The 21,945-nt window shown below is 40.6% G+C and overlaps 2 protein-coding genes and 1 pseudogene across 2 annotated transcripts; 2 read left to right on the forward strand and 1 right to left on the reverse strand.

Annotated features, from left to right (window-relative positions):
* Positions 1-2,237: 2,237 nt before the first annotated feature.
* On the reverse strand, positions 2,238-3,184 carry LOC150068200 (olfactory receptor 7D4-like; annotated as a pseudogene).
* A 10,813-nt stretch (positions 3,185-13,997) lies between these two features.
* LOC150068201 (olfactory receptor 7E178-like) lies at positions 13,998-14,831 on the forward strand. The gene has a single exon (XM_090350858.1). The coding sequence runs from the start codon at positions 13,998-14,000 to the stop codon at positions 14,829-14,831; it is 834 nt and encodes a 277-aa protein (XP_090206984.1).
* A 4,239-nt stretch (positions 14,832-19,070) lies between these two features.
* On the forward strand, positions 19,071-21,144 carry LOC150068202 (olfactory receptor 7E178-like). The gene is made up of 2 exons (XM_090350990.1): positions 19,071-19,120; positions 20,205-21,144. The coding sequence occupies exons 1-2, from the start codon at positions 19,071-19,073 to the stop codon at positions 21,142-21,144; spliced, it is 990 nt and encodes a 329-aa protein (XP_090207116.1).
* The last annotated feature ends 801 nt before the right edge of the window (positions 21,145-21,945 follow it).

Consider the following 21,945-nt stretch of genomic DNA (forward strand, 5'->3'; position numbering starts at 1 on the left):
ATGTGTTGGTACCCATTTCCCTCCCCCCCACACCCCCCACCCATCTTGGTTTTCCCCCCCTTCCCTATCAAATTTCAAACAACCAAATACAAATAAATTCAATATATCAGATAACAAAGTGAGATACCATAACAATATTTCTGTCTTATTCTTATGTAAGTGGAAATAAGGCCCTGGAGGACTTCCTGCTCAGGATGACTGGGAGCTTCCATCCTCAGATCTCAGCCTGTGGAGTAGCTGCGGGTTCAGGCTTGAACCACTGGCATCAGAACTGATTTTGGGAGTTACTTTAGTGCAGGTCACATCTTATACACACAGTGATATTTTGGGTTTTGTTTTTCCAATTTGGATGCACCTTTTTCTTTCTCTTGATGGATTGCTCTGGCTGGGACACAGTGCTGAGTGACAGGGTGAATGCAGGCTCCTGTGTAATCTAGATCTTACAACCTTCCAGGTTTCTTTATTCAGTACGTTGTTTGCTGTTTCCTTACTAGGGAGAGATTACCTCTCTCTCTCTCTCTCTCTCTCTCTCTCTCTCTCTCTCTCAGCTGTGGGCCTTGAACTCTAGGCCTGGGCGCTATCTCTGAGGTCTCAAGGCTAACACTCTCCTTGTTTGAGCCACAGCACCACTTTCAGTTTTCTGGTGGTTAATTGGAGGTAAGAGTCTGATGGACTTTCATGTCCAGGCTGGGTTTGATCTCTGATCCTCAGATCTCAGGCTCCCGAGTAGCTAGGATCCAGGTGTGAGCACAGGTTGCCCCGTTTACTTCCAGCAGTTTTATGGGTAGAGATAAGAGTGTCACAGACTTTCCTACCCAACCTGGCTTGGAGGCACCATCCTACATCTCAGCCTGTAAGACCTGAAGCTGCAATTACAATAGAAAACCACATAGAATGTAACTGGAGATATAGCCAACACTTGTACTTTCTGGAAAGTTCTGTTGTATTTCATTAAATAGGAGGAAAAATTGACAAAAGGGATTGCAGCAAATCAAATCTTTATTCAGAGCATAGGAAAGGCTGATGAGAATGAGAGAAGTGTGTGGGGTATTCACTTACAAAGAACCCCAGTCCCAGGAGATAGAAGGAAAGCCTCTCAGATACTCAACACCAAAAATTAATTGTCCACAATTAAGTTGATTTCACAATGAGGAAAAATATTGATAAAATAATGTTTATTTCTTTACACATTCATTTTATTTGGTTGGTCATGGGGCTTTATCTCTGGGCCTGGTTGCTGCTCTTGAGCTCTTCAGCTCAAGGCTGCTCTACCGCTTGAGTCACAGAACCACTTCTGGATTTCTAGCGGACAATTGCAGATAAATGCCTAGGTTGGCTTTCCATTGTGATCCTCAAATTTGAAGCTCCTGCGTAGCTAGGATTATAGATGTGAACCACTGGTCCCAGCCAAGACAATCTTTAAGAGAGCTAAAAATGGGCATAAAGAAATCCACGAATAAATATTCAACCTTTTCACTACATAGAATATGAAAATCAATAAAACACTTTGATCCTGTATTATGTCAGTTGGGAAGAAAATCTACAACAACAATTCTGGTGAGTTTGAGAAGAAACAGGCATCCTCAGACTGTTGTCTGTTATCAGAGGATGTCACTTAGTATAGCTATCATGGAAACACGTTCATATCTGAGTAGGAAAGAGAAATTAGTAAAGAAAAAAAAAGAATTGCCCTCAAACTTAAAACAAAATCTCTCATGTAAGTACACAACTGCTCTTCCGAAAGTGTTGGGCTTTTATTTGGATTCTTGGAGGAGGAGGTGGAGGAGGAAGAAGGGGAAGAGGTAAAGAAGGATGAGAAGGAGGAGAAGAAGAAGTAGTTTTGTGTTTGAGGAGGAATAATTAATATAGAAGAGGATAACTTACAGGGATACTGTGTAAACTTGGATTGTGATAAGTGCTTTCTATGTTCAATTGGAAATGCCCACGAAAGTTCTGCAACAGTAACCCAAATGGGAATATTAAGAAAAATTCACACTGAAAACAGAAGTTGTTCTTCTGATGGATCGCAAGAAAATTTCCTTGAAAGACAGATGTCCAAACATCGACAGACAAAGCCATAGGGGCTTTGGTGGTAAGCGTGAATAAGTATGTCTTTTCTAGATGGAAGAGTCTATATATACATATACACTGAATCCTATAATGAAGTAAAAGTGTCACTGATCTGATATTCAGCCAATTTGTCTTCCCACTTCCAATGGAGTACTTTGTTCTGTTCTTCACAATCCATCAAGACAGGAGACCACTCTGCCTCCCAGTCTCTCCAGGGCCCCCATCACGTCCTGGTTCCTCAGGCTGTAGATGAAGGGGTTCAGCATGGGAGTGACCACTGTGTACATCACCGAGGCCACCTTGCTTCTGTGGGCAGAAGAGGACTCCGCAGAGCTGAGGTACACCCCAAGTCCTGTCCCATAGAACAAGGAGACCACACAGAGTTGAGAGCCACAGGTGGAGAAGGCTTTGTGCTTGCTAGCTGTGTTGGACAGCTTCATTAAAGAGGAGAGGATCTGACAGTAAGAAAAGAAGATTCCTAAGGCAGGAAGCACACCGAAGAGCACAATAGCCAGGTACATCCAGATGTCATTGATGAGGGTGTCAGAGCTGGCCACCTGGAGAACCTGAGCTAGTTCACAGAAGAAATGGGGGATGGTGGTTCCTGGGTAGAAGGTTAATTTCCTCATCAGTAGAACATGGATTAGTGAGATGCAGAAAATGAGAAGCCAAGACACGAGGACCAGGAGGCCACAGAAATGAGCGTTCATGGTAACTGGGTAGTTCAGTGGGTAACAGATGGCCACAAAGTGGTCATAAGCCATCACGGTCAATAGGAAATTATCCATTCCAGAAAAACCAGAAAGAAACACACCTGAGTGAGGCACTCTGGGTAGGAGGTGTCTTTCCTCTGGGTCTGGATGTTCACCAGCATCTTGGGGATGGTAGTAGTAGTAAAACAGACGTCCACAAAAGACAGGTTGGAGAGGAAGAAGAACATGGGGGTGTGGAGGTGGAGGTCAGAGGTGACGGCCAGGATGATTAGCAGATTTCCGAGCACGGTGATCAGGTACATGGACAGGAATATCCCAAAGAGCATGGGCTGGAGTTGAGGGTCGTCTGAGAGGCCCAAAATGAGCAATGGTGATTCCCCTGTGTGGTTTTGTGCGGTCATAGCCCTGGCTGTTCTCCTTGGGGCAACAAAGCAAAAGTTCAATCAATACCCACTGCTAGCTCAGGTGCTCCTGCCCACCAAGGGAAGCCTTTTCTTTCTCTGATTGCTTCACACGGGAGTGCTGTGCAAAGCCAATCACTTTAACATTATAGTATTTGGGTAAATATCCTTTGTTTTATATTCCCTGAGTTTTTGATGTCTTTATTTTCTGGTGGTATTCCTGAGTCTTGTAACTCAGGGCCTGGGTGCTGCCTGTAAGTTTTTTTTTGCTTAAGGCATTTTGCTAATTCAGATCCACTTCCAGCTCTTTGGTGGCTCATGGAAGATAAGAGTCAAACAGACTTCTCTTGACCAGGGTGGCTTTGAACCATGGTCTTCAGTTTTCAGTCTCTTGAGTAGCTTGGACGACATGTGTATCACCAGTGCTTTTCTTTGATTTCCTTTTGGAAATTTAAAGAGATTCATTTTGTTACAACCTTGTAGAATATTGGAAAGTGATTTCATGTGCCCCATTTCATAACCACCATATTTTTTAATCCTATCAATTGTGTAATAGTGATGTATTATTTATTTACAATGGCAGCAATCTTTATTTTCTGATGTGACACTTGTCATGGAAGTATTTTTTATATAAATACAGTTCTTGTAGAAGCCTCTTTTAGATTTCAAATCATCCCTATCTATCTGTCTATTTGTTTGCCTATATAGCTGTCTCCTAAGTGACATAAAGGACACGGATTTATTTGGCTGTATTAATTAGTAGCCCTCAGAAAGTTTTTCTTTTAATATTAAATATATTTTTAACTTATCCTTGAGTAGTTGTACCAAGGGGTTTCAATTCACCCTATCAGTTTGTGAGCACAATGCCTGTTCATCAAAGTCACTCCTTCCTTGCTCTCCCCATCTCTCCCAGCTCTGCTCATCGCAAAGTTTATCTGGTTCTAGCTTCCTACTTGTTCACTGAACATCAGTAGTGTTTTTCCCCACCCATCCTCCCCCCTATCCATCCTCCCTCCCCTTCCCCAGGACCTCATCTCTCAGAAAGTTCTTTCAACAATTATTTTACCACTTGTGTATGTGGCACGAATATTCACAACCTAATAGGCCTGAATAGGGAAATGCAATGGTGTCCTCATGGAACAGTCCTGTGGGGTTTATAGAACTTGGAGCAAGCGTCTGTCTCCTAAATCTGAAGATTTGCTGGGAACATCCTAACAAGTGGGGGGGTCCTAGCTGTCATCAGCCATATCGTCTTAAACCCAGGCAGTGTTGATGGACAGAACAGTTTTCACGACACAACATGGTAAGTCTGTTACCTGTGTGGCTCGAATGTAATATGTAGTCTGGCTGGCTGTGGATGGCTCCTCCCAGACAATGCTTTCCAGGTGACCTCTTTCAAGATGAAGGAGTGAGAAAAAAAGCATATGAGCAACATAGAAAAGAGGAGAAAGCAGTATTATGCCAATAAAACAACCCACAATGAGCTTAGTGCCTGTGGTCTGTATGCCTAGCTACTCAGGAGGCTGAGAGCTGAGGTTTGAAGTTCCAAAACGTCCTGGACTAGAAAAGTCTGTGTGATTCTTACCTCCAGTTTGAAGCACCACCCTAAAACAGACTGAAGTGGAGGAGCTGTGGCCTTAGTGTTAGAGCTGTAGCCTTGAGTAACAAAGTTCCGAGACAGTATCCAGGCCCTGAGTTCAAGCTTCAGGACTGGTGCATATGAGCATTCGTGAACATATACATACACACACACACACACACACACACACACACACACACACACACACACTACAATGCGCACGTGAGATTTCAGAGTACAATAAAAGCTGTTGAAGTACCAAAGCAAAACCCCTTTGTACAACCCACACATATGGATTAAAAACATTCTTTTCTTCCTTACTCACACTAGTTTATTGGTATTAGTACAATTAACTTACAACATATGTTATAATGGCAATTTTAAACCCAATTCAATGAATATGCACATAATTGATGACATAAACAATAGTATACATTTACATTCTGATAAGTGGTAATTGCTTGTGGTCTCAGAAGCATAAAATACTGGTAGATTGCTATTCTAGAAATTACCTAATAATATCTGTGGATTCAAAAACCTTCTATGCACAGAGAAGAGAATGTGCATGTGCTCTGTATTCAGTGGGCTGGTAGAGGAGGAGAATTGAGAAGTTGCTGTGATGATCAGAGAATGAGGGTGAAGAAGGCCCATTGTAAAGATTTCTTTTTCCATATCCTTAATATTTCCTTCACATGGGTAAATTCTGTCCATTTGTGGGTTGTGGGGGATTTCTTGTGTCACTATTTATCATTGTGTGGATATCACTTGGGTCCTGTTACAATCTAAGTGTAGAAGAAATGAAAATGTCGGCTATGTAATAAGAAGTTAAGATCATGGTAGGCATGGTGACAGAACCCTATCATCCTAGATACTCAAAAGTTAGAGGATAGTCGCTCAAAGTTAGCCTAGAAGAATAAGACTCTACCTGGAAAAAAGAAGGTGGAGGGGCCTTGGCTTAGTTTGTAGACCACTTTTTCTATCAAGTGTAAGATATTGATATGAGCCTGAGTGTCACCTTTTCCAGGATAACTCAGACCAGCTTGTCAACCATATAACAATCCTAACATATAGATCTAGACAAAACCAAATAGAAACAAACAAGACATTCAAAACTGTTGAAGAACAATAAGAGAGTGTGTTGGCAACAACTTCAGGAATGGAAGCCCACGGAACATAAGGATGTTGGTTAACACCAAAATTCACTGCAAAAATAAGTCACTGAAGTTGGGTGTCAGCGGCTCACATCTGCCATCTTAGTTACCCAGGAGGCTGAGATCTGAGAATCAGGGTCAAAGCCAGCCCCAGCTGGAGTCTGTGACTCATTCCTAATTAAGTACCCAAAAGCTGGAAATACAGCTGAGGTTCCAGAGATAGAATACTAGAGCACAAAAGTTCAGGAACAGGGCACAGCCACTGAGTTCAAGGCCCTTCACACACACACACACACACACACACACACACACACACACACACACACACTTAGAATTCCTCTAAGTACCAGCCTTATGAATAATGGGCTAGGCATTTGGCCTAGTGGTAGAGTGCTTGTCTAGCATGTACAAAGATCTGGGTTTGATTCCTCTGTACCACGTGCATAGAAAAGCTACAAGTAGGGCTGTGGCTCATGTGATAGGGCACTAGTCTTGAGGAAAATGCCCACAGACAGTGCTCATGTCCTGACTTCAAGCCCCAGGACTGGCAAAGAAAGAAAGAACGAAAGAACGAAAGAACGAAAGAACGAAAGGACAAAAGGACGAAAGGACGAAAGGACGAAAGAAAGAAAGAAAGAAAGAAAGAAAGAAAGAAAGAAAGAAAGAAAGAAAGAAAGAAAGAAAGAAAGAAAGAAATCCATTGGGGGTAGATTTTCTTATGGACACTAAGTGGAAACAAACAATACATCTTTTTTTGCCACCCCCCCAACACCGCCCGGTCAAACAATACGTCTTAAATCATATATGCCAGCAAAGTATTTAGTGAACATACCTGAAATATAAAGTCTAATCAATACCTGGTGTCCAATATATCTTTTGTGGGTGGTTAATGATTGCATAATTGGACACAGAGAAGCTGACCCACAGGCTGATTCTTGGGAAAGAGTGGGGGAAAGCTAGAGACTTTCCAGAAACGAACTTTATGGGGAAAGATGTTCTGCGCTCTAGAAAATGAGAGAAAGAAAGGAAATCAGAGCTTGGCAAAGCATAAGCTTAGTAAGGATGAGAAGTTCCTTGAAGTCCTGGGACCTCACCAGCAGATGTGGGCATCTGCCCTTTCCAATCTCATTATTCCAAGGGTTTGCCTGGTACTTACTCAGTTTTCTTGTTACCTCACTCTTGTCTTGAATTTATATTCCATCTTTCTTTACCAGGACACCCCCCCCCGTTCTGTCTTTTGGTTATCACCAAAGCTTTCCCTTGTCCCCAATTTCTCCTCAGAAGATCGGCTACAGTTTTCATGAAGACTGGAATCAGAGAAGGGAGTCAGAAACGCATGTAAAGTTTCTTGCATCTCCATAGGTGAATTATAATCAGATCTCTTCATTAACTAAATTGTCCTGTTGTCTTTCTGGTAGTCTCCAAACTGTTTTGTTCCCATGAGGTAACATGTAGATTACAGAATGGAAAAGGAATGGTAGGCCCAAATACCACAGAGGCCTTCTCCTGTGAAATAAGAAATTCTCTCCTCCCCACCCCAATGCCCCCACCCTGATTCCAGTTGTCTTACAAGGACAGCCAATCACAGCACAAAAGCAGAGACTCCAGTAAGCGATTTTATATCTGATATTGGGAAAAACAACATGCCCTCCACCCGTGAAAAACGTTGGAGAACCTATATTTTTAGTTCTTCTTAGTTTATTTTTCTTTTTGCTATTCTGCTTAGTCTTAGATATATAGTCTAAAGTGAGACCTAGGCCAGTTTTAGTTGTGTCCATACTTAATTCTGGATATATATATATATATATATATATATATATATATATATATATATATTTACCAGTTCTGGGCCTTGAACTCAGGGCCTGAGCACTTTCCTTGGGCTTTCTCAAGGACAGAGTTCCACTACTTCAGTCACAGTACCACTTCCAGTTTTTTTCTATGTATGTGGTACTGAGGAATCTAACCTGGGTCTTAGTGCATGCTAGGCAAGCACTCCACCACTAGGCCAAATTCCTGGCCTCTGGTTATATATTTTATTGCTCAAATTTCTATTATTATTATTATTATTATTATTATTATTATTATTACTAGTCCTGGGGCATGAACTCAGGGCCTGAGTGCTGTCCTTGGGCTTTCTCAAGACTAGAGCTCTACCACTTGAATCACTTCCAGCTTTTACTATGTATGTGATATTGAGGAATTGAACCTGGGTCTTTGTGCCTGCTAGGCAAACACTCCACCACTAGGCCAAACTCCCGGCACTTATTATTATTTTTTATTGTTGGGGTAATATATAGTGGTGTTACAGTTACATTTGCCAGATAGTAGGTGCATTACTTCTCACACAGTGATATCCCTTCTCATGTTTTTGTCCACATTTTCCTCCCCCACCTCCATCCAATCACTTATTTCCCCCTTCCCTTTCCTATTTCAAATAAACTAATAAACATATATACAATATCCCAGGTAACAAAGTCAGATATAGTAATAATATGACATTAACCAAAGGGCAATGAAAGAGAAGAGAATAAAAGTACATTAAGAACAACAATCACATAAGATAAAGCTCTTGTTTACATATCCTAGAGTTCCTTTCATTTAGCTTCATCCTATATGACATTATGTACCTAGGTTTTGAGCTTTTGTAATTCTCTGCTAGGAGAGTCCTAGGTGTGTGTTGATTATTACAAATGAGGGAAACCATTGAGCCTATGTTCCTTTGGGTCTAGCTTACTTCACTTAAAATGATTTTTTTCCAAGTCTTTCCATTTTCTTGTCAATGGGGAGATGTCATTCTTTCTGATGGCAGCATAGAATTCCATTGTGTAGAAGTACCACATCTTAATCATCTACTGAGAGACATCTGGTTTGGTTCCATGTCTTTGCTATGGTAAATAATGCTGCAAAATAGTGGCTTTAATATGTCCTTGTTTCTGGATGAGTGGGTACATGCCAAGGAGTGGAATGTCTAGGTCACATGGGAGCTCTATGTTTAGTCTTTTAAGGAACCACCGTATTGCTTTCCACAGTGGTTGAATGAGCTTATACTCCCACCAGAAGTGTAGTTATTGCTCAATTTTCTATCTACTTTTCTTTATTTTCTTCTATTTTATTACATATTTATTTTATGGCCAGAGATGTTGAGCATTTTTTCATGTGTCCATTGGCCATTCTTATTTCCTTTTAGAGCAGTCTCTCTTTAAGTCTTTAGGCTACCTTTTAATGGGATGGTTGTTTCTTTGAGAACTTGTCTTTGAGATATTAAAGTTTTTGAACTATAGGCATATTTTAGCTATGGGCTATATCTGTTGTATGGCTAAGTGAAGATCTTCTCTTGCTCTGTGTGTTTTCTCTTTAACTTGCTAGCTATGTCCTCTGCCATATAGAAGCACTGAAGTTTAATGAAATCTCATTTGTCCAAACATTCTTTAATTTGTTGTATTTCTGGACCTTTATTAAGAAAGTTTTGATCTGAGCCAAGGATCCCTAGTTTATCTCCTATTCCTTCCTGTAGAGTTTTCAGAGTGTTTGCTTTTACCTCGAGGTCTTTGATCCATGTGGAATTTATTCTGCTGTAGGGTCAATATAAGGATCCAATTTTAATTTTCTACAGATGCTTTAAGCAATTCTGTCAGCACCATTTGTTGAGGAGGCTTTCTTCCATTCTATTTCTCTTTTTTTGGTCTTCTTATTGAATATTCGGTGACCATAGTTCTGTGGGTTGATTTCTGGGTCTTCAGTTCTAGTCCATTGGTCTTCAGGCTTGTTCTTGTGCCAGTACCAAGCTGTTTTTCTTTTTGGTCCACGGGGCTTGAACTCTGGGCCTGGGGGATGTCCCTGAGCTCTTCAGATCAAGGATAGCACTCTACCTTTTGAGTCTCAGCACCACTTCCAGTTTTCTGGTGCTTCATTGGAGATAAGAGTCTCATGGACTTACGACTTCCATGCCCAGGCTGGCTTTGAATTGCAATCCTCAGATCTCAGCCTCCTGAGTAGTTAGATTAGAGCCATGAGCCTCCAGTTCCCAGCTCCAAGCTGTTATTTTATTGCTATAGCTCTGTAATAGACTCTGAAGCGTGGTATTGATATTTCTCCAGCGCTGTTATTCCTGCTAAGGATTGTTTTTGCTATTTGGGGTCTTTTATTATTCCATATGAATTTTTGGATTGCTTATTCTATGTCATTAAAGAATGACATTGGGATATTGATGGGCATTGCTTTGAATTTGTAGATAGCCCTTGGCAGGATTGCAATTTTCACTATGTTAGTTCTTCCAATCCAGGAGCATGGGGGGGTTTCCACTTCCTTAATTCAGCTTTAATTTCCTTTTTCAGGTTTTTAAAATTTTGATCTTAGAAGTCCTTTACTTCTTTGGCTAAGTTAATTCTTATTTTTTTGAGGCTATTGCAAAAGCAGTTGCTTTCCTGATTTCTACCTTGCTCTTCTCATTGTTGGTATACAGGAAAATCATTGATTTTTTTGCCAGTTGTGGGGTATGAACTCAGGGCTTGAGCACTGTCCTTGGGTTTTCCTCAAAGCAAGCACTCTACCACTTGAGCCACAGCACCACTTCTGCCTTTTTCTATGTATGTGGTTTCCAGGAACTGAACCTGGGTCTTTGTGCAAGCACTCTACCACTAGGCCAGACTCCTGGACCAGCCACTGACATTTTGAGGGTTAATTTAATACCCTGCTGCTTTACCAAAGTTTTAAATCAGCTCAAGTAACTTGGGAGTGGAGTCCATAGGGTTCTTTAAATACAGAAACATGTCAACTGCAAAGAAGTAAAGTTTCACTTCCTCTTTCCCTATTTGGGTCCTCTTTATGTTTGCTTCTTGCCTTATTGCTCTAGCTAGAAATCCTAATTACAATATTGAAGATGAATGACACATTTCATTGACACATTTTTATATAAAATTTGCATTTGACAGAAGTCACTGGTGAGAGTTAAATAATACATAATTTAACAATATGATTAAGTTACATTCTGTTTTTAGTAATTGCTTATCTTCACATTTGATAGATGGAGGTTTCAGCTTAACACCTCCCTGTAGATGTACATTGCATGTTAAGACAAGTCAGATCTCCCATCACTCTCCCTTTCCTCTTACTCCTTCTCCCATCAGACATATGAAGAACCACACTTCATTTTTTTTCACATATGGACCTTCAGTATTATGCCTATATTCTCTCATAGCTCCATCTTCCCATTCATTTCAGGCTCTTCTACCAGCCTCCCATTCAAGAGTCTGGTTTTCTAGGTATTTCTTTGGTTAAAATTTCTGGGAGCTGTTCTAAGGCCTTACAATACCCCACTACATTCCTGCATCTTCCATTCTGAACCATACTTTTCATCCTCTCATCTATGTATAGAACACACAAGCTTTTCTTATCAGAGGAAGAGCCTCAAATCTATTCTTTTGGACATTCTTTCCACTTTAGTGAGTCCATAGAGATTTGTATGCCTAGAAACAATCTGTAAAATTGTGAGCTCTGGGAATTAAGCATCTAAGATCAAAGGAAAGCCGATTATCAGCCTGTCGTCTGATATCTCCATAAATATCTCCAATGTTATATTATTCTACAGCTGGAATTTCTCCTGTGTCAACCTACGTAAGATTGATTGTGAGGAGTGGGGCTGAGATTTTATTAAACTTCAGGCACGCAGGATCTTCTGATCTGTACTTCATGACCATGACCCAACAGAGAAGCAGTTCAACCCAGTAAGTAGAGAGTGATATCACAGTAAATATGCAAGCATGCTTTGTATAACTTTCCTGGTGATCCAGAGATTTCATTCCTATAGAAAAACACATTTCTATGTCCTGTGTCCTTAAGTAGAGAGGAGAACAACTATTTCTACCTAACAATGACAAGCCAACAGTTGTAATATGCAACTGGAAGAGGATGAGGAATAGCAGTAATGAGAACTTTCTCAGGACTTTTGTTCTGCTGAAGGTTACAGAAATCTGTCTTCAAAGCTTTCTAATGTGTTTTGTTTTTCCTGTAGTTGAAAATGTTTCCTAATAGAATATGATTGAACACACTATTCTTTCTTTTTTCTTTTTGTCGGTCGTGAGGCTTGAACTCTGGGCCTGGGTGCTGTCCCTGAGCTCTTCAGCTCAAGGCTACTGCTCTTAAGCCACAGTGTCACTTCTGGGGTTTTTTTAAGTGGCTAACTGGAGGTAAGAGTCTCAGAGACGTTCAAGCCTAGGCTGCCTTTGAACCGTGATCCTCAGATCTCAACCTTCTGAGTAGCTAGGATCACAGGTGGGAGCCACTGTGCCCAGCTTGAACACACTACTCTTTTAGAAGCTGTGGTAGATGGTAAGGTTAAAAAAAGAGAACTGTGAAGCCATATTTCTGTTTGTCTATTGACACAGAATATCAAATTTTGGAAAGTGGGATTTGTTAAAGACTTTGATAGGCACACAGTGGAAACCAGAGCATCTTTCTCACTTCTCTCTGACATCCAAGAAGAGGATGCTGATTTCTTCTTTGGGAGATTCCTAATTGGTCACAAAACAGAAAAGCAGGAGTCATGGCTTGAAATCAGTACAGGAAGTGCAAGGTTCGATCGATGGCAAAACAGGAAGGACTAAATGTCAACCACCATTGCTCATATCAACATACTCCTAAATTCCTGAAATTGGTTCAGGGAAAACTAGATATAACATCAGGTATTGATTTAGTCATGTGTAGAAGAATGCAACGAGTTAAAAATGTATACTTTATTCCCAGTGCTGGTGGCTTACCCCTGCAATCCTAGCTACTGAAGAGGCTGAGAGAGGTTTTGAGGATTCAAGTTCAAAGCCAGCCCAGGTAGCAGAACCCCAGAGGCTCTTATCTCCATTTAGTCACTTGAAAGTCAAAAGTAGAGCTGTGCATCAGATTGGCTTAGAACCAATCTAAGGCAATGTTGATTATATCTGTCTACAAAGAAATGAAGACCTGAATGTTTATGGAAAAACATTGTTTTCATTTCTCAATTAAACAACAGATATTGAACTCCCAAAAAAGGTAGAGCTGTGGCTCAAGTGGAAGTGCACTACTTTGGGCAGGAAGTAAAGATTCAAATTCTAGGACTCACTGTCCCTGTCTCTGTCTCTCTGTTTCTCTCTCTGTCTCCCTCTTTTACACACACACACACACACACACACACACACACACACACACAGAATATCAAGATGGAAATTAGTAAATGAAAGAATGAGGAAGAAATTTCCTGGGAGATAACAGGTGCTGTACAATATTTTCTAGAACTGATTTGTTTGTATGAAATTAATGTTTGATAATTCAGTTGTGTATATTTTATGAAGTGTTTTAAGTAGCATATCTCTAGAAATTTCACTATTCATGACTTTAGTATTTCTTTATGATAAAATAAAGTTTGTAGGAATGTTTCTTTCTTTCTTTTTGTTGGTTGGGAGACTTGAACTCTGGGCCTGGGCACTGTCTCTGAGCTCTTCAGCTTAAGGCTATAGCCCTACCCCTGAGTCACAGTGCCACTTCTGGTTTTCTGGTGGTTAATTGGAGATAAGAGTCTCATGGACCTTAGCACCTGGGCTCTCTTTGAACCATGATTCTAAGATCTCAGCCTCCTGAGTAGCTAGGATTACAGGTGTGAGCCACCATGTCCAGCAAGAATGTTTCTTTATAGAATGTATGAGAATGAATCTCACAAAGAAAGAAGACCACCGTGGAATATCTTGTAATGATCTTATAAGAATATGCTGTATTTTCTGTGATAAGAAAGCACTTCCTGTAATGTTCTAACGTAGTTGAGTATCTAAAATGCATTTACAAAAGGGGTATATGAGAAAGAAGAAATAGAGGATGACTGGGTAGATAACAACTGAAACTATTATTGATGGACTCAAAAGAGTCCTCAGCTAAAACACTTGAATTCAAAATTATTGCTGAATTCTGAGTTCTTCAGTAGTTATTGCTCTCTTTTTTACATCAAAGGTGTCCAATAAATATAGGGTTGTGTAATCTAACACACATCTCAGAAATTTATCTCCTGGGACTCTCAGATGACCTTGAGCTACAACCTATGCTCTTTGGGCTGTTCCTATCCATGTACCTGATCACTGTGCTTGGAAATCTGCTCATCATCCTGGCCGTCACCTCTGACCCCCACCTTAACACCCCCATGTACTTCTTCCTCTCCATCTTGTCTTATGTTGACATTGGCTTCACCTCTACCACGGTACCCAAGATGCTGGTGGACATCCAGACTCACAGCAGAGCCATCTCCTATGCGGGCTGCCTCACCCAGATGTCTGTTTTTCTCATTTTTGGCAGTATGGAAGTTTTGCTTCTTACTGTGATGGCCTATGACCACTTTGTGGCCATCTGTCACCCCCTGAATTACCTACTCATCATGAACCCTCGTCTCTGTGTCTCGTTGGTTCTGATATCATTTGTAGCCAGCATCTTGGAATCTCAACTTCATGTGTTGATGGCATTACAGATCACCACTTTCAGAGAGGTGAAAATCCCGAATTTCTTCTGTGACCCTTCTCAAGTCCTGGATCTTACCTGTGTTCACAGCATCACAGATAACATCATTAAATATTTTATAGGTACATTATTTGGTTTCCTTCCCACCTTAGGGACTCTTTTCTCTTATTATAAAATTACTACCTCACTACTGAGAATTCCAACATCAGGAGGGAAGTACAAACCCTTCTCCACCTGTGGCTCTCACCTGTCTGTGGTCTGCTTATTCTTTAGGACAGGAATTGGAGTCTACATTGGATCCGCTGTGTCACATTCTCCCAGGAATAATGCAGTGCCCTCAGCAATGTACACAGTGGTCACTCCTCTTCTGAATCCCTTCATCTACAGCTTGAGGAACAGGGACATTAAAAGAGCCCTGAGGAGACTCTACAAGGCAGCAAGCTGGTGACAAGATAGGTCACATTTGGTTATGTTGTCGGTTTTCTTGTTGTTCATTTGTGTGCGTGTGTGTGTGTGTGTGTGTGTTGTTCCTGGGACTTGTTCTCAGCACCTAAGCACTGTTCCTGAGCTTTTATGCTCGTGGTTGTCCCTCTACCACTGGAACTGTTCCTCCACTTTCTAAACTTTGGTGATTAATTGGTGATAAGAGTCTCACAGATTTTCCTATTTTTTTTCTTTTTTTATTGTAATTAGTAAAAGGGTTACATGATATTTGCCAGATAGAAGGTGCATTAATTCACATACATTGATACCCTTTCACATGTCTTGGTACCCATTTCCCTCCCCCCCACACACCCAGATTTTCCTATGGATGCTGGATTTCAGCTGGGATCCTCAGATCTCAGCCTCTTGAGTGAGAAAGAATACAGGTGTAAAGCTTCACCTTCAGTGTCTTTTTTGAAAAGCGAATCTATCTGTGCATGCAGACCTCTGAATTCAGCCAGACAGTAAAAATCATGTTTTGGTTGTAATTGCTGATCATGTTCACTCCTTAAGGACATCGTTCAATGATGCATTTATTTGATATGTATAAATGTTCTATTTTAATGTACATTCCTTTATACACATTATGAAAGGTATGAAAGGTATAGAAATTTCAGATAGAAAATTTCCTGAGATGAAGGGTAATAAACATACCATGTTGTAATAGTATACCGTACCATATTATAATAGTAACTAATATCTAATTAAAATTTAAATGGGTCAAAATGTTAGTTATTTTTCTCTGTGTACTTTACCAGAATAAAAATGGTTCATGAAAAGAGATGGGTGCTTTTTTCTTTATTGCGATTAACTATACACACAATCATTTTTACACGTATAAGGATCATCATTATGATTTCCAAAGCTTGTGTTAACAAAAAGATAGAAAGAGATCAAGCTCCACATAGGAAAAAAGTTTAACTCTTGAACATTAATGATAAAGTTGTATCTTCTTGATTGGGTGATAGCAAGATAACTAGAAAGCCAAGAGAATGGGAAAAGATTTTACTATCTATACATTAGACAAGAATCTCATATCTAAAATATACTTAGAGCTAAAAAATTAATCCACCCCCAAAGAAATTCTTGAAAGGTCCAGGAGTTTGGCGTAGTGGTAGAGTACTTGCCTAGCACGCACCAAGCTTGGGTTCAATTCCTTAGTACCACATATACAGAAAAAGCCAAGAAGTGGTGCTGTGGTTCAAGTGGTGGAATGCTAGCCTTGAGCAAAAGAAAGAAGCTCAGGGACAGTGGCCAGGTCCTGAGTTCTAGTCCCAGGACTGGCAAAAAAATGAAAAGAAGTCCTTAAAAGAACAAAAACAAGCACCTGGTTAATAAGTGGGCTAAACATTTAAAGAGAGACTTCTCTGATGAAGAAATAAGAAGAGGCAATAGATACACAAATAAATGTTCTCCATTTTTGGCCATAAAACATTTGTCAATAAAAACCACATTGAGATTTTATCTCACTCCAGTTAGAATGGCCATTATCAAGAAAACAAATTATAACAGATATTGGTGGGGATGTGGCCAAAAGGGAAACATTACTACACTGTGGGAATGTAAACTTGTTCAGCCACTTGAGAAAGCAATATGGAGATTCCTCAAAAGACTAAACATAGAACTTCCTTATGACCCAGCAATCTCATTCCTGGATATTTTACCCAAATGACTATAACCAGGCTGTACTAAAGCCACCAGGCTGTACGATAGCCAAGATATAGAATCAATCCAGATGCCCCTCAGTGGATGAATGGATCAAGAAAATATGGTATATGTGTATATACACAATGGAATTCTATGCTTCAATTAGAAAGGATGACATTGCCCCATTTGTAAGGAAATGGAAAGACTAGGGAAAATTGTATTAAACAAAGTAAGCCAGACCAAAAGAAGCATAGGCTTCATGGTTTCTTTTTCTTTTTTTGTGGGTCATGGGGCTTCAACTCAGCCTAGGTGCTGTCCCTACACTTGAGCCAAGCCACACTTCCCATTTTCTAGCGGTTAATTGGAGATAAGAGTCTCTGGTCCTTTTGTGCTCAGGCTGGCTTTGAACCTTGATCTTCAGATCTCAGTCTCCTGAATAGCTAGGATTACAGGTGTGAGCCACCATGCCTGGTGTTTTCCCTCATTTGTAATATCAGAATATGCCTGTAAATTTAGAAGTAAACCCAATGGATAGGAAAAAACAAAAAAATTATACTTGCACATGATTAATTAAATAGGACTCTAAACATCCACACAGTGGGAACAAATGAGGATATTCTTAGGAGAGAATTACAAGGGCTCAGTATTTAGGCGCATATAATCATATCATTTCATGTTTATCAAAATGAACTCCAAGAAACAGAAATGAAGTTTGTGTTTCTTTTTGCCAGTCCTGGGTCTCAAACTCAGAGCCTGAGCACTGTCCTTGTGCTTTCTCAAGGCTAGCACTCTGACACTTGAGCCTTGGCACCATTTTGGCTTTTTTCCTATGTATCTGGTCTTTGTTCATGCTGGGCAAGCATTCTACCACTAGGCCAAACTCCTGGCCAAAATGAAGTTTTTTTAATTTTTTACTTTTTGTGGGCTTTTTCCCCCCTCCTGTTTTTCCTCTTTTCTCACTGTTTTTGATTTCTATACTTTTATCTTGATTATAAGTTTATCTGCTTTGGGGAGGGAAAGGGGAAGCACAGAGATGATGGGACAAAGAGTGAACTAATTCAGTAGTGATACTTGCTAGACACAATGTTGGAAATGAACTATAAAACTTGTGGTCAGAAGGGACAAAAACAGGAGAAAATGAGGAAAGAGATGACACTGTTCAGAAAGAAATGTACTCAATGCATAACTTATATAACTCCCCTGTACATTACCTCTGCAGTAAAAGCAAAATAAACCAGACCCAGAGGGAAAAATGTATACCCCAGGCAAAAACATGAGACCCTACCCGCTAAAAGCCACAGGACAGAGACATGGCTTTTCATGGCAGATCACTTGCTAACTAAGTACCAGGCTCAGAGTCCAATCTCTAGTACTGCAAGAAAAGAAAACACAAACCTCAGATCACAATCTTATTTACCACTCCTGAGAATACATGCAAAGGAATGTAACTTGGCATATAGATGCAGGCACACCCAAGTTTATCAGGGCCCTGTTCACAATAGTTAAGCTGTGAATCTGTGCAGGTGCCTATCAATGGGTATAAAAATTGTGGTACATATACACAATGCAGAACTACTGAGTTATAAGAAGGATACCATTATTTTGTGAATAGAATTAAAGACTATCTTGTTTAGTGAAACAAGGACAGATATCAAGATGCATTGTGTTCACCAGTAAGTGTGTAAAAATATGCTGGATTTTATTTATTACTATTATTATTATTATACCAGTCTTGGGGACTGAACTCAGGGTCTGACCACTGCCCTTGGGCTTTCCTCAAGGCTAGTACTCTACCACTTGGACCACAGCACCATTTTGCTATGTATGTGGTACTGAGAAATTGAACCTGGGTCTTCGTGCATGCTAGGCAAGCATTCTACCACTAGGCCAAACTCCAGGATTCTATTTTATTATTTTTGAGGTAGGGTCTGGTAGGTAGCCAAGCTTTGAACTTTTCATTCTCCTGCATCGGTATTAGAAGTTCTGAGATTATAGGCATGAGTCACCTTGCTTTTGTGTGTACACTTTATTTTTCTTAAGATTCATGGGAATTAGAAAATATTGACAGGGGTGACACTGGTCAAGATGCATTGTATTTATAAGCTGTTTTGTTAAATGGCAACTCCTCTTCATAACTACTTAAAGATAAATTTGAGCAAAGAAAAAGGAAAAAAAGATTTATATCTTAAAGGTCAGAAGAAAGGAATCCAGGTGACATAGCCCCCTTGAGGAGTGAAAGGTCTCAAGCCTTACCAAAAATACTAGGTTTTTATTTTGTTCCTATTTCATCAACATTAACAAGTCCTCAGATACAGAGATACCATGAGCTAATTTGCCTGATGACCAGTGTTCAGCCTTGAGCACTCAAACCTAGATGATTGTAAATAACCAGCTGGTGTTCTCCAGTTTTGAAGTTTACTGATTCAAGTCCAGTTGTCTTGCTTCATTTCTATCCAGACTTGAGGCTTGTGTCAGGAGTCCACACAGGATTCTGTTATTCTGTGGGTCCTGAGGACAGAGCTTTCCTCTCCATCACGCACTACTGATCCCGGAGGGGATGGGTGGTTATTCCTTTCTCATTCTCCCTGGTAATGGTGGTGTAGTCTGGTGAGTGCTGTGGGTGAGCCTGACAGGCTGGATTTGGGTAGCATTAAGAACCTTACCATTAAGATGCAAAGGGGGCAGCTAGCTAAAAGCTGTGCTCCAAATGCAGAGTCTTCCGCCCTCTTTCCCCCAGTGGCCCTCAATCCCCACTGGTGCCTGGATCATTTTCATTTGATATGAAATCATTTTCAATTTCCTCTCTGATTTCTTCATCGGCCCAGAGATCATGCAAAACTTTGTCATGCTATCTCCATGTGTCTGTATATTTCAATTAATTTCTCATGTTTTCTGCTTTAGGATCCTTGAAGGTATAGAGAATTCTTTTCTTTCACTTTGGTATTTGTTAAGACTTGCTTTATGGCCTGAAATGTGATCTAACTTAAATAGAAAGTTCAATGGGTCACTGAGAAGGGCTGGTGACTCACCCCTACAATCTGAGCTACTCAGGAGGCTAATAGAGTACTGTGGAGGTATCTATCTGTTAAGCTTATTTTATCTATGGTGCTGTTTAACTCTTTGAGTTATCTTTGTGATTTTATTTTATTTAGTGGTCTATCCAATGATGAAAACACTGTGTTGAAGTCATTTAATTTTATTGTATCTAGTTTTATTTTTCCGGTCCTGGGACTTGAATTCTGAGCATTCTGGACATTGTTCTTTAGCTTTTGTACTCAAGGCTGGCACTCTACTACTTGAGTCAGATCTCCATTTTTGGCCTTTTGCTGGTTATTTGGAGATAAGAGTCTCATGGACTTTTCTGTCCAACTGGCTTGGAACAATGATACTCAGATGCCAGTCTCCTGAGTAGCTGGGATTACAGGTGGGAGTCACTTGATATTCTATTGTACTCAAAACTTTACCTGGATTGCTCAAATACACATCACTTGGGTATATCTCTAAAATAAATGGAGTACATGAAAGAACAAATGACGGACAATGGGATTTGTCAGAAATTAATATTTTGGACGAGATTTTCCTCTCCCTTGAGAACTTCCTGTTGGATTGATTTAATCTGAATATAGTTTTACTGTCACACTCTGGTAAACTTACATTTCTTTCTTTTGACACATTTTTTCATTTTCAAAAGGCGCCCAGGCAACATAGATGCCCACAACCTAACTCCAGTCACTGAGTTCCATCTCTTGGGCCTCTCAGATGACCCTGAACTACAATCTGTCCTCTTTGGGCTCTTCCTGTCCATGTACCTGATCACCGTGCTCGGAAATCTGCTCATCGTCCTGGCTGTCACCTCTGACCCCCAACTCCACACCCCCATGTACTTCTTCCTCTCCATCCTCTCCTTGGCTGACATTGGCTTCACCTCCACCACGGTCCCCAAGATGCTGGAGGACACACGGAGTCACAGCAGAGTCATCTACTCTAATGGGTGCCTGACTCAGATGTCCTTTTATGTGCTTTTTGGATGTCTGGACAGTCTGCTTCTGACCGTCATGGCTTATGATTGCTTTGTGGCCATCTGTCACCCCCTGCATTACAAGGTCATGATGGACCCTCGATGTTGTGGCTCACTGGTTGTGGTGTCTGTTGTCATCAGCCTGCTAGTGTCCCAGTTACATAACTCTATGGTCTTACAGCTCACTTTCTTCAGGAGTGTGGCCATTTCTCATTTCTTCTGTAATCCTTCCCAGCTCCTCAGCCTTGCCTGCTCTGACCCCTTCACCGATGACCTTGTCATGTATTTTGTAGGTGCCATGTCTGGTTTCCTCCCTATTTCGGGAGTCCTTTTTTCCTACTCTAGAATAGTTTCTTCCATACTCAGTGTGTCATCTCCAGACGGGAGGTGGAAAGCTTTCTCCTCCTGTGGGTCTCACCTGTGTGTGGTGTGCTTGTTTTATGGCACAGGACTTGGGGTGTACCTCAGTTCGGCGGTGTCAGTGTCTCCCAGGATGGGGGCAGTGGCTTCTGTGGCATACACAGTGGTCACGCCCATGCTGAACCCCTTCATTTACAACCTCAGGAACAGGGACATCAAACGGGCCATAGGGAGACTGCTGAGGAAAGTCTAATCTCAGTGGGATCAGAGTCTTCCTTCTGGAGAAAGCAGCAAGCCCACGTTGAGACTCAGAAAACAGCAACAACAAACATCTCCCGTCGCTGACCATGTCATTCATGTTTAAAAAATTGTTATTGTAAAGGTCATGTATGGAGAGGTTACAGTTAGGTAAGTCAGGTAATTAACAGCTTTGTTTTTGGACAACGTAAACCCTTCCCTTTCCTCCCCACCCTCCACAAGTTGTAGAGTTCATTTTCAGCATAGTGTGTAGTGAGTATCACTGCTGAATTAGTTCATCTTTTGTCATACCATTTTAGTGCTTCCTGCTTACCCTTTGCAAACAGGTAAACTTATAAGCAAGACAAAAGGCACAGAAAACAAAAATAGCAACAGATAGAAAACAAAGACAAAAAAACCCATTTCGTCTCCATTTCTTGGAGTTCATGTCTATAAATATCATTTTATATGACCTTATGCACAGAGCTATTGAGCCTTTGAGATCCTCTCCTAAGAATATCCTTCTTTGGTCTCACTGTGTGAATGTGTATAGTCTTGTAAATTTATCATGTTCAAATGTGTCTTTGTCTTTTATCATCCAGTGTGTTTACTTGTAGACTTATAGGCACATTCTAATGATTAAAAGTGGTGGAAACCATGCAACCCATGTTTCATTGGATCTGGCTTACTTCACTTAATATAATTTGTTGCAAGCCTTTCCATTTTATTATGAATGGCACAAATTCATTCTTTCTGATGGAAGCATAGAATGCCACTGCGTATATATAAGCACCATATTTTCTTGATCCATTTCTCC

This window comes from Megascapheus bottae, chromosome 1, assembly GCF_031878675.1.
Source record: "Megascapheus bottae isolate mThoBot1 chromosome 1, mThoBot2.hap1, whole genome shotgun sequence".
In the NCBI taxonomy this organism is placed as follows: domain Eukaryota; kingdom Metazoa; phylum Chordata; class Mammalia; order Rodentia; family Geomyidae; genus Megascapheus; species Megascapheus bottae.